The 15,159-nt window shown below is 43.2% G+C and overlaps 1 protein-coding gene across 1 annotated transcript; it reads left to right on the top strand.

The window, feature by feature from the left end:
- Nucleotides 1–885: 885 nt before the first annotated feature.
- Nucleotides 886–14,851, top strand: UBLCP1 (ubiquitin like domain containing CTD phosphatase 1). Its single transcript, XM_081851576.1, has 11 exons — nucleotides 886–964; nucleotides 2,064–2,243; nucleotides 3,197–3,288; nucleotides 4,261–4,346; nucleotides 4,431–4,546; nucleotides 4,802–4,900; nucleotides 5,987–6,024; nucleotides 6,332–6,430; nucleotides 7,251–7,367; nucleotides 11,706–11,833; nucleotides 13,783–14,851. Exons 2-11 carry the CDS (start codon nucleotides 2,090–2,092, stop codon nucleotides 13,808–13,810), a joined length of 957 nt encoding a protein of 318 aa, XP_081707702.1. The 5' UTR covers nucleotides 886–964; nucleotides 2,064–2,089; the 3' UTR covers nucleotides 13,811–14,851.
- The last annotated feature ends 308 nt before the right edge of the window (nucleotides 14,852–15,159 follow it).

The following is a 15,159-nucleotide window of genomic DNA, read 5'->3' on the forward strand; positions in this document are numbered from 1 at the left end:
CTGAACTACCAATGAGGACTGCCCTTAGAAATGGAGATATCAGAAATTTAATACTTGTCTTGGTTGAGTAACAGCATCCACCCTGAAACGAACAGTAGTAGCAAAGGCAAGATCCTGCTCTCTTTATCCTATTTTATGGATTGGGACCGGCAGGGCATCTGTGAGGGAAATTTAAGCAGACTGGGTGTTTTGCATGAGCGATTTTTGGACAGAAATCCAAAGCATTCTACCTGCCCCACGTCCCAGGTTACTAACTCTGGACTACATTGCACGGTTATCATATGGAAAGTTACTTGTAAGTAAGGGCATAATCACACGAAGGCAGCCGTCCTTGCGAAGTTTCTGGTAAAACCTGCATATGACCTGCTTGGGTATTAATAAATCGCTGGTGGAAGCTGATATAGAAATTTCTAAAGGGGCTCAAGATCACACGGAAACCTGTAGCTATCGGGACCTCGGTTCTCTGTAGGGTGTCCGTCTGTTTGTGTGTATGTAGGCTATAATTTGGGTCCACCCCGTCTGGGACTGAGACGCAAGAGGGTGAAGCGAGCAGGATCGGCTGGAGGCAAGAGGGGGCGACCCTGCAAGCCCTGGTGCTGCCACGGCACCCTCACAACCTGGCCTACACTGCGGGGCCGTCGGGAGCCCCTCATTCCCTTTGATCTCCCCAAGCCGCCCTATTCACTGAGCCTCCATGACACGCTCCGAAGGCTCTCACTCCTGCAAGGGGAACTCGGAAATCCCATCTCTGTGTGGGCGGGGGGGGGGGCGGGAAGAGGCAGACGCGACACCCGGGCTGTCCGCTCTACTTTTCCCCCCTCGCTATATCTCTGTGTTGCCATCTGGCCCCCTCGCCACGTCCAGGTTCCGAGAGCGCGAAGTGCTTCCGGTTCGCGCGGCGCGCGAGCTCCGGTCGCCGGGTTCTGCTTCCGGCGCGGCTGGTTCCTGGGACGCTCTCTTGGGGGTGAGGCGGGGCGGCTGCTCCTCTTTCTTCCTTGGGTCCGGCCGGCGCTCGGCGGAGCTGCGGGAGCCCCTATGGGCGCAGCCCGCAAGTCTTCCAGAGCGGGGCGCCTTTTCCCCCTGCCCCGCCCCTCTCGGGCACCCCAAAGGCCGTGGGTGGCACTCGGGGGTAAACATGGCCAGCAAGGAGCGCCCTACAACCGCCCCCCCCAGCACCTCCAAGGGTCTACTAGTGGAAGCGCGAGGCTCGGACCCTGCGGGGGGGGGGCGGTGGTGGTGGTAGAGGGGACCTAATGCAACGCTCCAGACCTCCCTCCCTCCCGTGCACAGCTGCTGGGAGCATTTAGGACGCAGCCCTCGGTGCAGCAGGAGCCTGTCTGCGTCCCCTAACCTATATGAATTGCGCAGCGCCTGCCGTTTTACGCAGAAAGGGGCGATGAGCTTCCCCGAAGGGAAACCCGCCGCCTGGCCCGGCTCCTTTCTCCAGTCCACGTGCACGTGGGGAAAAGCAAGTAACACCTAGTCATGCCGCTGGAGGATCTAGGCCAGTGTCGCCCACGGCCGGCTTGCAGCAGTGCTGCGGAGTTTCAGGCAAGAGGCTTTCCCAGCCCTGCCTCGAGAGGCCAGGGATTGAAGCGTTCAAGGCACTGTGCTTCTGTTTCTGAGCTGCGGCTCCTTACTGAAGTGGAAGGCTGCAGTTGGCAGAGTTTTGGTCTTCGCAGCTCTTAAATATGCAGGAGATCCCCCCCACCCCCATTAAGAGTTTGGTAATTCTAGTGTTCTGAAACAAGGCAGCACACACGGTTTTTGAAGCTTGCAGATTATCCAGTCAGGTGGCTGGTGTGGACATGAGCAGGTATCCCTTGGGAACTGGTGTCTAGTAATGTAATATATTACTGACTTACACAGCTTTTTCCTTTGCTGAAGCGTCTTGACATATCTTCCAATTTATACAATCTTCCAAATTTATACAAAATGTTACAGATGTGGACCACTAATTTGTTCAGAATGTCGCAGCAGTATTTGTCTGGTTTTCCAAGTAGAAGGGAAAAGAAGTTAAAATGTTAGAATGCTCTTGACAATCATTTCTTCCTTCCCTGTAGGTATATTTTGAACATATGTTACAAATATGGCTGTCTCTCTTATTATAAAATGGGGTGGGCAGGAATTTTTGATAACCACCTTGTCAGAAGAAGACACAGTGCTGGATCTCAAGCAGTCCCTCAAAGGACTTACTGGAGTGCTCCCAGAGCGTCAAAAGCTTCTTGGACTTAAAGTAAAAGGTAATATTTATTTCATGCTCCACCTTTCTTTCACTGTTTAGTAGGGTTGCAGAAACAGACCTGGTTGTCAAATTGGCCAGCTGCTAAGGCATATCTGCATATCTGTTGCCTTTTGTCCCAGATCCACACTTTCTTCTTGCCTGGTCCATGTGTTAAAATTGTCATGGTGGAGAGAAGACTGACTCCTACACTTGGGGTGGGTCAACTTAAGGCTTCCATCATCCTTAATTTCCTTCTCTCTCTCTTTTTCTAGAATGACCCACTCCTGTGCTAACACACACTTACAAAGCAAGAATTGAGAATCAGAATATGCAAAACTAATCTGTGTTAAATGATCCGATGTGTGCAGGTGGCAAGGTTTTCCCCAGTCCAGAATTTCTTGCAAGAATTTCTTGCAGGCATCAGGTTGGCCACTGTGAGACTAGGATTCAGCACACTCTTCTAATGTTTTTTATGAATATCAGCAAGTATTAGGTGCAAAAAATAGGCTAGGGGTTCACTTTTTGTTGTTGACACTGCACTTCCAGGAGGGAGGAGGGAAGCAGAAAGAAAGAACGAACTCTGGAGTGTAACCAGCAAAGTTGTCCTGCTAGCAGAAAGACTTCTGTTTGCTCAGTGGGACTTCCTCTCCTCTCTACATGTGCCCATGCTAAATCTGTTCCAGTGGGTTGCAGGAACCCCTAGGAGGGGAGGGGACGGAGAATAAGTTACATCAGGAAGCAGGAGAGAAAATCTTACTCTAGGTTGCCAATATCATAATATTATACACGTCTACTCAGAAGTAACACTCATTGATCTCAGTGGAATTAACTCGCAGGAGAGTGTGCATAGGATCGTAGCCTAAGATCATAAGTTAGTGTTTTAAAATACAAATCAGGTGAAAGGAGAAAGAAACAGCTGCAGAGGAAATCACTCATTTTTGCTGAAGAAGCTGTAATCTGTTTATATTGCAGGCAAGCCAGCAGACAATGATGTTAAGCTTGGATCACTAAAATTGAAACCAAATACTAAAATCATGATGATGGGGACTCGTGAGGAAAGCTTGGTAAAATACATTTTTCTATTTTAAACACACAAAAACTAATAATTACAAAAAAATGATTATAATAAATGTCATTGCCTAGAAATAATATAGGGTTCGTGTATATGTATGAGAACAAGCAGTGTAAATAATTTTCTGATTAAATGTTAACTGACAAAAAGTTGTTGAAGCCAGAGGTTGGCCTGTATGTGGTGTGGGCTGAAGGTGTTCCAGGAGGGGTACTCAAATCCTGATTGCAGGTTTCCCACAGCATCTGGTTGGCTGCCAAGAGCAGGATGTTGGACTTTATGGGCCATTGGTCTGATCCAGCAGGCTCCTCTTACCTTTTTAAATTCCTTTAACCAATTGATTTTCTACCCTCTTGCCACCAAAATAACTGCATTCTTCCAAAGCAGCCATGAATGTATAGGTTGTTCACATTTTCTTAATATGCTTTATCACTGATTCCTCATGTTTATATTTTCCATTTTTGTGGGCTGTCTGCTTGATCAGCCACTTTATTCTCTTTATGTATCCTCTGTAAAAAGTATCCAAATTGGTGCTTTAAGCAGTGTGTGATGTTTAATTCTGAATGTTGCTCTTTGTTTAGACAACGCCTTGGCAAAAAGCAAAAGTACTTTTAAAGGGCAGGGAATGGAAGCAGAAGTATATCTCATTTTGTTTTTCTGTACAAGAACTTTCAAATACAGTCTTACCTTGGATCCCGAATGCACTGGAACTCAAACATTTTGACTCCTGAACGCAACAAACCTGGAAGTGATTATTCTGGTTTGCGAACATTCTTTTGGAACCTGAACATCCAACGGGGCTTCCGCAGCTTCTGATTGGCTGCAGGATCTTCCTGCAGCCCATCAGTAGCCGCAATTTGGTTTTTGAACATTTTGGAAGTCGAACGGACTTCCAGAACGGATTCCGTTCGACTTCCAAGGTATGATTGTAATAAAATAAGTTTTCGGTGTTTTACTTTTGTTGTAGGAAGATGTCCTTGGGCCACCGCCTGATAATGAAGATGTAGTCAATGATTTTGACATTGAAGAGGAAGTGGTTGAAGTCGAGAATAGGTGAGTTTGTTGCTGAATAGAGAAATAATTGGCTGGCTTATAAATATGCAATAGCTGCATGTCATTTATATTGTTTGTTTTTAGGGAAGAGAACCTGCTGAAAATCTCCCGCAGAGTTAAGGAGTATAAAGTGGAAATATTGAACCCTCCCCGAGAAGGGAAGAAATTGTTGGTCCTGGATGTTGATTATACCCTGTTTGGTAAGTAATGTACATTTTCAAGACATTATTCCCTGGGCCTGGTACCTGCTAATCTTATGGTTCTTGGCAGCAGACCAGAGAGTTGCTCTCTGGGTATAGGTAGATTCAGTTGGGTTCCACTGCAGTCCTGGGTGCTATGCACATGCTCCCTTGAATGGAGCGTAGGTGTATGCCAGAGCACAGGTAAGGAGAAAAGATGCTGGCATTCAAATAAGGTTTTAAATTACTAATATGAACTGGCTGGCTTTCTTCTAGACCATAGATCATGCGCAGAGACTGGGCTTGAGCTGATGAGGCCGTATCTGCATGAATTCCTGACATCTGCATATGAAGACTATGATATTGTAATTTGGTGTAAGTTACTTAGTTCACAAATTGAAAGTGTTTTCATTATGCCTAGAGATGCATTGCCACTTGTGACATAGGTATCCTTGTTGTGGACTTGATTTGCATCTTTTACACAATGCTTGATGCTGAACCTTTCTGTTGTAGTACATCTCTCAAGCCAGCAATCATGAGAGGTAGTTTAATGGAGGCTTTAGCCCTTGCGGGACAGTCAGCACAGAACCCCTGTGTGAATGAAAATCAATACTTGATTTAAAATACCCTCCTGAACAACTTGATAAAATACTCTCTGGGGCAAGTACTCTGATTCAGAAAATGGGTTATGAATCCCTGTTGGTCGTAAACATGGGCTAGGATCCAAAGACCTACTTAGGTAATCCAAAGCCTTGGGGATGCCTAGTAGAGTGATTGTGAAACTTTGCCTTGCTTTAAATGAAGTTTGTCATGCTGCATTGGGACTGTGTGTGCTACTGTACGAGAAGTTCAAATCAAAGTCTCCCTTGAGTGTTCAAAACTCGTTGCATGGTCCCTAGGATCCAGGACATGAGAAGGAAAACACACTTAATGCCAGCTGTTGAACCACTTTGTTTGACACTTCCCATTTGTTTGTGTTCCTGTTGTACAGAAGTAGATCTAATGCTCCCCTCTTTTCCTCCTTGTGTCAAATTGAGTGGTTGAGCAAAGTACTGTTGTATTGCCCCCCCCATTGTATTTTAAAAGCTTTTTCTTGTTTATATATTAAACATAGTGTGCTTTTTGTTTCAGCATCTTTACACTAGCGGACACTTAAAACGAGATAAGCAGAGCTCAGATAAATAGGAATACACACTGTTACAGTGACTTGGTGGTAGCATTGGGATTAGAGAGTGACTCCCTGGGCAGATTCATGCAATTGTTGGATGAGCTGCTTGCCACGAATATGCGAATGCAGGTGAAACTGAAAAACAGTTCAGATGAGAGGGACTTGCTGCATTGAAAACTAATTTGGAGCCGGCATTCCTGAATAATTAGCTAATACCCAGAATAGGATAACATGGTATTAAAAGATGCCTTGAAAATACTTCACTTGAAAATACTTTGTTTATTCCCTTTCAGCTGCTACCAATATGAAGTGGATTGAAGCTAAAATGAAAGTAAGCCTGATGTGTAAACTTGTGTGTGTTTTGATTTTCTTGTGTTTTAGAATGTTCTTTGTGTGATCTGCTTCACAAAATGATTCATGGTATTTTAATCATAGCATAGAACTGTGTTACAAGTGCTAAAATTGGCATGATTAATACTGTGGCTTTGGCCCTAAGTTCCCATGAATGCCTCCCTCCTCTTGTGGGATGCTCCTACTGGTGACAAGCAGAAGGAGAGGCAAATTATAGGAGATTGGTAAACTATAGCAGAGGATGAGCCAGTGTGCAAAATGTCCTTAGGTATTGTTTTTCATTGCAGGAGCTGGGAGTGAGCACCAATGCAAACTACAAGATAACCTTCATGCTGGATAGTGCGGCCATGATAACTGTTCACACACCAAGACGAGGATTAATTGATGTAAGTGTCCTCTCACCGACCTCTTTTTTCAAGGCAGGAGCACCCACTCATCAGCAGCCTGTTCTAAAGATCAGTGTATGCAATTCAGATTTCAGTACAGTCATACCTTGGAAGTCGAATGCTCAGAAACCAAAGCGCAGCTTCTGATTAGCTGCAGGGAGCTCCTGCAGCCAGTCAGAAGCTGCAGAAGCGCCGTTGGACATTCGGCTACATTCGAGAACTAAGCTGTTCGAAAACCAAGGTACGACTGTATGTTAAAATATGGAATAGGTTCATCACACTAAGAGCAACAGTTCAAAGAAACCTGACTGGCTTTTTGCCACCTGTTGAAAACTCCTCTTTCAACAAACCTTCCAGATATTTTTATCCCAATTGATATCTGCACTCAATTTGAAATAGTTTTTATATATGCAATTGTTATATGGGTTTATGAATTGTGAAATTGCTTTGAGTCACTCCATAGGAAGTGGTTCATACACAAAATTAAGAAGTAAGCATGCCAAGCCATACATATAAAAGAAACAGAGCTTGGCTTGCTTGCTGTGCTGGCTGGAGAAACAAGGACTTTCTGCACCAGAACGGGTTGTATCCAGTGAAGTTATCCTGTTTACTCAAGAGCTTCCCCCAATGCTACAGGACTTTCTCCCTTCTTCCTGGGTGCTCCCACACCTGCTCCCAAATCTGTTCTGTGGTTTTCCCCATCCTTCAGGAGCACATTTCTGCAAATAATCTTTATACAGTAAAAGCAGAATACTAATGGTAAATTCTGTTGTTGAAATGCTGTTTCACTTGAGGTTTTCTTACAACTTTACATCTACAGGTGAAACCCTTGGGTGTCATATGGGGCAAATTTTCTGAGTTTTACAGCAAGAAAAATACTATTATGTTTGATGACATTGGACGAAATTTTCTTATGAACCCACAAAATGGACTAAAGGTAATGTTTAGCATTCGTTTATAAATGCCAGTTTACCTAGTATGGGGTGTTAGGGGAGGGGTAATACGTCTGGTAGGGGAGAAGTCGTGCTCTTTCTGGGGTTGTTTATCCACCTTCGCTCCTCACCCCGCACTCAGCTCTCACCTGTAGCTCCTTGAAGCTGTCGGCATGTGACAGTGCCCACATCCCAGCTAATGTCTTGACTGGCTGGCTAAACCAGGTGAGGTAGCCAATGGGTCTCAAATCCCCAGAGAGTTAGGGACTCCCTTCATATGAAGACAGGCTGTGGCCGATTGAGCAGATGAGACTGATAGTGGGTCCATTGTCTCTCAAGATAGATGGATGCCAACAGCCTAGAGGAAGAAAACTCAAGTGGGTTGAAATTTGGGAAATGGTGCCAATGGAATGGCTCTTTGATCCTGTTTGCACTACTGCTGGTTGGGTGGCAAGTCACTGTTGTACCAACATGCCAGTATCTGTATTCCTCACTGCGCCATCTTGATTGCAGCACTTCCCACATTGTTGTATGGAAAGAATTACTCTTCGAACGAATATTTTCTATTGGTTGTGCTGACCACCCCTTTCTTCACAGCTCCATGCACACATTTCAGCTTTTGGATTTCAGCCATTATTTGGAATTGCTTTGACCTCGGAAGTTGTGCCACTCACCCTTTGGGATTATCATATATTTGTGATCTTAGATCATCCTCCAAGGAGCTGAGAGCCAATGTTTCTGGCTTCACAATCAGCCTATGAGGCAGCTTAAACTGAGAGAGCCTGACTTTCCAAATATACTAGATAAAGTTAAAAGCCAAGTTAGTGTTCGAATTTCTCTTAGCCAGCCCTGCCACTCTGGCCACTGCACCGCATCATTCCTATGATAAAGCACTCCTAATAACTACAATGGTCTTTGGAAGCTTCCCCACCCCACCCCCCGCCATGCCCCAGTGCATGTGAAGACAAGATGTTTTGTAGTGATCTGGTTGTTGCTTATCAAAGTTTTGATGTGGGGTTATTTAAGAGAACTAGAAATAAGTTGTCTGCAAAAATGTAGGCAATTTGTGCTTTAGTACCTAGACTAAAGGTATAATGTAAAATAATGGAAATTTGCAGACATAGTGTTTAGCATTCATACTATAAGGTGCTTAGGGTGTGTCCAAAGCATTTCACATTATCTCAGTCGTTGATTCCTGCCAGGTAGTACTGTCATCCCCATATTGCAGTCAGACATGTTCTTACATAACCACTTGTCTAAGGCCATTCAGTCAGTGGATGACAGGCAAGAGTTAAATAAGGAGCTTTGCATCTCAGTCTCTTACTGAGGAGCCCTGTGTATGCCTACTCAGACGTAGGTTCCCATTTAGACCAATAGAACTTGCTCCATAGCATCTTAACTGCTATTCTGCATTGGCCTTCCTATTTATACCACTGTGTTGCCAGTGGTAACTATTTTCCCTTTTTATGACATCGATGGGCATATACAAGGTGGCAGCAGAATATTGTTGCTTTTGCTGTAATGCACCAGTGGCAGAGGCCTCTGTAGGGACCTGTCAGAAGTATTACAGACCACAAGAGAAATGTGGCCTGAATGAACTGAAGGGACAGGATGTACCCATTCTGAAATGGTTGTCAGCAAAGTTACATGTCAGTGTCTCTCCCGCCTCCCAAACATCTCAGTGTTTTTGGAAAATGTTTGTCCTGGAAAAGACATCTGGCTCTTGTGGTACAAGCGTTGCCCTTTGTAAAGTCTCTCTGCTTCTTGAGAAATGGTGACAGATGAGTGGAAATTGCTTTAAAAGTGCTGTTCAACTAGATGGAGGCTTGATGGAGTGCACCGCTGACAGAGCGGTATCATTGCCTCCCCCTGGGAAAAGAGAGCCGGTGTGCTGCAGCTCAGACTTTTATTGACAGCAAGACAAATTGGAGGTGACCGTTTATGAGAAATGCTGCTGTAAAAGGAATCGAGATCAGATGTTCTACCAGAGGCAACAGAATTTAATCAGCCATTCCACATGGGATTAACTTATTGTCCGCAGGCCTTTGATAAATGTGACAAGTGGTGCTTGGAATGAGCTTTAGAAGCCTCTCAGAAGGACGTGGTCCCCACTGTAGACTACGGTGACAAAGATAATAGCAATTGTCTCTTCAGCTTAGTTTTTGTGTACCTAGCAATTAAGTATGCACAGAGTGCTCTTTATTTCCTTTTGGACAGAGTTCTGGGATAAACTGAAGCCTGAAACAATGTGCTGTCTGGCAGAGCGCATGCTTTGCTTATGGAATGACCAAATTCAGTCCCTGCCATCTCCAGTTAAAAGGGTCTTGGGTGGTAGTGCTGTGGAAGACCTTTGCCCTGGCTTTTGGCAGCCACTGCCACTCAGAGTAGATAATAGAGGTTGTGCTGCAGTTTTGGCCTCTCTTACCTTGGAGTAAGCACCATTGAATTCAGTAAGACTTCTGAGTAGACACGGTTAGGATTTTTGCTCCTAGCTCAGCATATTGTATTAATTTACATGGCCCTTAACAACTTTGGTTCGGGATACCTTAAGGACTGACTGGTTCCTTATATCTCTGCCTGATCCCTGAGATTTTCATGGGAGTCTCTGTTGGTGATCCCCATGATGCAGATGCATGCCTCATATCGACCAGGAGCTATGCACCCAGTAGTGTAGTTCCAACTGTGGAACTCCCTCCCAGATGAGATAATAGCAGTCCTCCTCTCCCTATTGAATTTCAGGCACTTGATGACCTTTCTATCCCAGCATGCTTTTGATTGCCATGTGAGTCCTATTTTACTTTTTTTTTAGCTGTGGTTGTTATTTTAAGCTTCTTATTATATGACAGGAGCATTTTTTTATTGATCTGCAAACTGCTTAGAGGATATCTGTGGTGAAAATAAGAAGTTATGAGCATATCACACTTTCTGATACCCTTATAATTTCTAAGATTTCAGGATGTAACTAAGCTTAAGTATGTAGAACTGAAACAATCATATATTCCTCCCCTGTCCTCTTCTTCTGTTTCCCTTGTGTCACATTTTCAGTTGTAAGCTCCTCAGGGCAGAGGGCCAGGTTCTTGTACTCTGTAAATAGATAGCTGGATAGAGAGTAATCTTAATGGAGGATGCCTGGGATTAAATCTTAGATCTTCTGCACCCAAAGTGTGTGATCTGTTACTGGGTAAAAGGCATACCTGTTGCCTTTGTAGCTTTAAAGTTTGCTGTGTAAATTTCACTAACTGTCGTATTAGTGATTAGTCACAGTCAAGCTTCCAATCAAGGGACTTGACAGGGTACTCTCCATTTTCTATTGGGAAACAGCAGTTGACAGTGCTGAGTGGGTTTTTTAGTGGATGAATGCATGGTGCGTGTTTTCTTTCCACAATGGGAGACCATTCTTTGTATATAGGCCCCAGAAGAGAGGGCTGCATCTGGCAGACTGCCTTCCTTCCTGGTAAGTGAGATCAAGAGAAGCCAGCCCTGCCTCGTAGAAACACAGCACAGTGCTTATGATGATGGCAGGGAGAGGAGTAGAATGTCATGTAGAGGTCTATGCTGGAGGACTGGAGGTGCTGTCAGCAGTGGATTAGGAGGTGGGAGGGAAAGAAGCAAGATCTGCAGCTGTGAAGTGAGACCACTTCTCACCACCCTCTGACTTTTTAAATGCGTGGACATACTGATGCATCTGCCTATGGTGACACTGCAGTAGAAAAATTACATGTTTTACTTTTAGAGTGCCTTTGCATTTAGGTGACACTGTATGAATAATTGTACGTGAATAGTCATCTTCATGTTTCCCTTGTATAATATATAGAAGCCGTAATGTAAATTCTCAAAATACAGCTTGCCTGTGTTGTGAGTTCATGTTCACATGGAGGCCTGATTGGCTCTTTGAAGTAAAAAGAGCTTTTGCTAGTTTGTTTTTAGCAGTAAGTATCCTGCAACAAGGAGAATGTTGCCCTTGAGTTCAGCAGCTGCTATGCTGCGATGTATGTTGCTAGAAGCGACTCAGTAGTTCATAAAAACATTATTTGCAAATACTCTGAAAGGTTGGTTGTTTGAGCTACTGCGTGGATATGAATAGGACATGGGGGAAGGACAAAGTCCATTTGCAAATAATACTTTGGGCTTTTAGAGTACATTGCAGGTCTCTGCAAGAAGGGAGGGATGGAGCCTGCCTGGCAAGTAGAATGGAGCCAGAGAACTGAGCCAAAGGGTCAGGGTCTTAGACAGGTTCTTGCAATATTATCTGCTCAACAAATGCTAGCATGTTAAGTTTGGGTATGGTCTCTATTTTTCTCTTTAAGATATGTATCATTTACACCTGGTTTCTTTCTCAACAGATAAAACCCTTCATGAAAGCACATTTAAACAGAGATAAGGATAAAGAGCTTCTAAAACTTACTCAGTATCTCAAGGAAATAGCAAAATTAGACGACTTTTTGGAGTTGAACCACAAACACTGGGAAAGGTAAGGATGAAATGCTGTTCTTGTTCAGCATTGTGCTTCAACAATATCAAATTTTGCTTCCTGCTGTCCCAATCTGAACTGATAGCAACTCCATTAGCAGAGGTGCCTGAATTAGTGTTGATTCAATTTGTTAGCAATTTTGTGTACAACTTTTTCATATGTTTAGGAAAGTGACAAAGACAATACCATAGCAGGGTGGGATCACCATAAAAACACAGTAGCCAGTATGTCTGCAACCAGGGCTTCCCTAGTTACATATAAAACAAATAGTCCCAATGACCTTGGTAGAATCTACTTGCTGACTCAGGCTAGAGAAGTCTGCGCGTCTCAAAATTCTGCTAACTGCATGCATTGTACGTGGCTTGGCAGTCTTGGCTCTGTACTTGAGATTTAACTGCAGTTGACTCCAATGAAAATGCATACCAAGCATTTTCACTTGGAGAAGGAGCTAACATTAAGGCATTTTCCTTGAGAACTGGACCATAGCTCCTCCTTCAGTCAGAATGCTTCTAAACTTTGGACCACCAAAGTTTCTGTTCCTTTCCCCATTTTGGTGTGAAGGATTTGACCTTAGGGATCTCGGTTAGATCTCTGTATTCTTATGTATAGGTAAAAGGTTCAGGTAAAGGACCGCTGGACGGTTAAGGTAAATGGTGTTTCTGTGCGCTCTGGCTTCTGTCACTGTATTCTGTTGCTCCAGAAGCGGTTTAGATAGGTGGGCCACATTATTATGTATACAGGAGGGTTGAATTGTGAACCAGCTCTACTTTTTAAAGTCTCTTTGTAGGTGGAGTGTGCAACATTTTTACTTTAGAGCAGGTGTGCCTGACATAAAGTAATGCAGCCTTCTCCATCCCTGCAGGTGATGTTAAGGCTCCAACTCCCATCAAACCCAGCCAGCATGGCCAATAGACAGGAGTGATGGGAGGTGTAGTATAAAAGACCAGGTTGGAGAAGGCTTTGTGAATAGACGAACCATTCAGGACTATGAAACCAGCACTAGGCTGTAGTTTGGAAGGCATCTGTGCTATCGGCAAGGGGTTGATCTTTTGAGTCCTGCAAACCGACTGGTGTTCAGTCCAGATCTATGTGCTGTGTTCGCTATTGAGATCACCTCCTGAAAAATTTTATATTTACTTCGACATTTATTTGTTGGAAGCTCAGAAATTAGAGGCAAGAAGTTGCTCTTGGTCAGTAGATATTAAAAGTGCATCTGGGGTAATCGGCTGTAGATGTGTGTCTCACACCTGCTCTGCAAAGCAATATTATTTGCTCTTGATGGTTCTAGCACATTTTAATCAGGCTGTGGTTAGAAAATGCCTAGCACTTCACTCAAAGTTGTGAGAGTGAACATCCACATTCATCTTACAACGTACTTTCTTATGCCACAGTTGCTAAAGTAACTGATAACTCCTGATAACACATGCTCAAGGCATAAATCTGAGCAATTTGGACATGATTTAGACACTTTAATAATTTGCCCTCTTTTTGAGTGCATACTGCTTTTCCCCCACCAGCTGTAAATTTCAGAATGCTATTTAGACATCTCAGTCCAGATCTTTTGAGAGATTTTTTTTTAATGCCCAAAGGTTTGTTTTACTGGTTGGATCTTAACAACAAATGAAAGATTTGTGCTGATATTTTAGAATATTAATATGTGCTACTGCTGAAAAATGCTCTCTTAAAATTCTATGGCATATGAACAGTGTATATTGCCTAACTCTTTTTATAATTGATTTATTTACTCCTGCTACCCATCAAGACTATGGCTATTTCAGTAGAGGAGGTGCTGAAAGATGAAGTAAACTAGGATAGTACTATGAATGCTTTCAGAACATCGAGAATCTATCGTACCAGTAATTCCATATGTTTTAAATGCACACCATTGTATATGGCCCTGTGTATGTCGAATCCTATTATAAATGTTTTATTTTTGGCTTTTTCTTCAGGTACCTTTCAAAGAAACAAGGACAGTAGCTTTATTTTGTGACATTGAAACCAGGCGGAACATAGAGACCCTTTGACCTTTCCTCTTGTGTAAGCTAGAATAAAGTAGTGCTGGACACTGACTTAACCACCCGAACAACTGCTTATACCTGGTCTTCCCGTTGGTTTGCTCTAGGTCTCTCTGTCTCTCTTCTGAAGATCGCCACTAACAACCGAAAGGGAAAATCATTTGCTTTTCCCTTCCTCCCTTGCATTTATCTCTGGGGTTACTATTTAAAAAGCAATGTCATTTGTACTGCTACTGTAGTATCCCCAAAACTTTAAAGACCACATTATTTGGAAATGGGGTGGAAACCCCCCAACGTTCAGACCAAAAAAAAGAGGAAAATCCCCCAACCCAGATATTTACTATGGAGCCAGTTTGTTTTTTCTGCATTCTCAGTTCTAGAAACCATTTCCCCTTCCCTGTTTATGGTATTTAAGTCTATGAACTATAAGATGTCAAATTATGTATTAGTATGTCAAGTGTTCCTTTTGTACAAAACAGTTTTAAGGATGGAAAGCACCACTAGAGGGCGAAGATACCTTCATATGTGGATTGTGATAATAAAACTGTTATGACTGGAGAGAAGAGGAGGGATTTGAAAACAAAACCTTTTAATGCTTGGTTGAAAAGCATTCCTTTTTTGTTTTGTTTTTTTTTTGTTTAACAACAACAAAATCTAACCAGAGTAAAGGTTTAAACCTGAAAAGAGCTAAGAGCCTAATTCCTTAAAGCATGAACATTAGCTGTTCTGTTCTTGTTAAATCTTGTCAGGATACAAGCTCTTTTACTGGCAATATTCAGCCACAGCTGTTCTAAAGTGTCACTTGTGCTGCTTCAACCTGCACTGTGGAAGTGTGATGCGCCTGCTGTCTCACATTGCCGACAGTCCCTTGTCATGCCATTCTTGTATTTGAAAGCAGATTGCTCCTTTCAAATAAAGATAGCATATATTGTTCTTAAGGAACTATAGCAGGTCTGCTAATAATAATGATAATAATAATAATAATAAATGCCTTTTCTTAAAACCTGTGTTCCATTGTTTTCTCAAGCTTCAATATAAACGAGGCCATGAGTCTCATTTTCTACCGACTGAACTATCCATGCCCTGTACTTATGCCACTTTTGATTCCTGATTGGATGTATAACAAAGTATGCTGTGTGTATGTGGTTTGCCTCCACTATCCAGAGGGTTTAAGAGGGTTTGGAATGGATTTTAGTCCTTATATCTGCTAATATAGCGTCTCTGGTGGAAAGTCCACTTCAGCTGTAAAAATGTTCACCTTCTCTTCCAGGCTTCCTCACCCTCTGCCCTCCAGATGTTTTTGAGACTACA

Source organism: Podarcis erhardii, assembly GCF_964252035.2.
Source record: "Podarcis erhardii genome assembly, chromosome: 2".
NCBI lineage: Eukaryota > Metazoa > Chordata > Lepidosauria > Squamata > Lacertidae > Podarcis > Podarcis erhardii.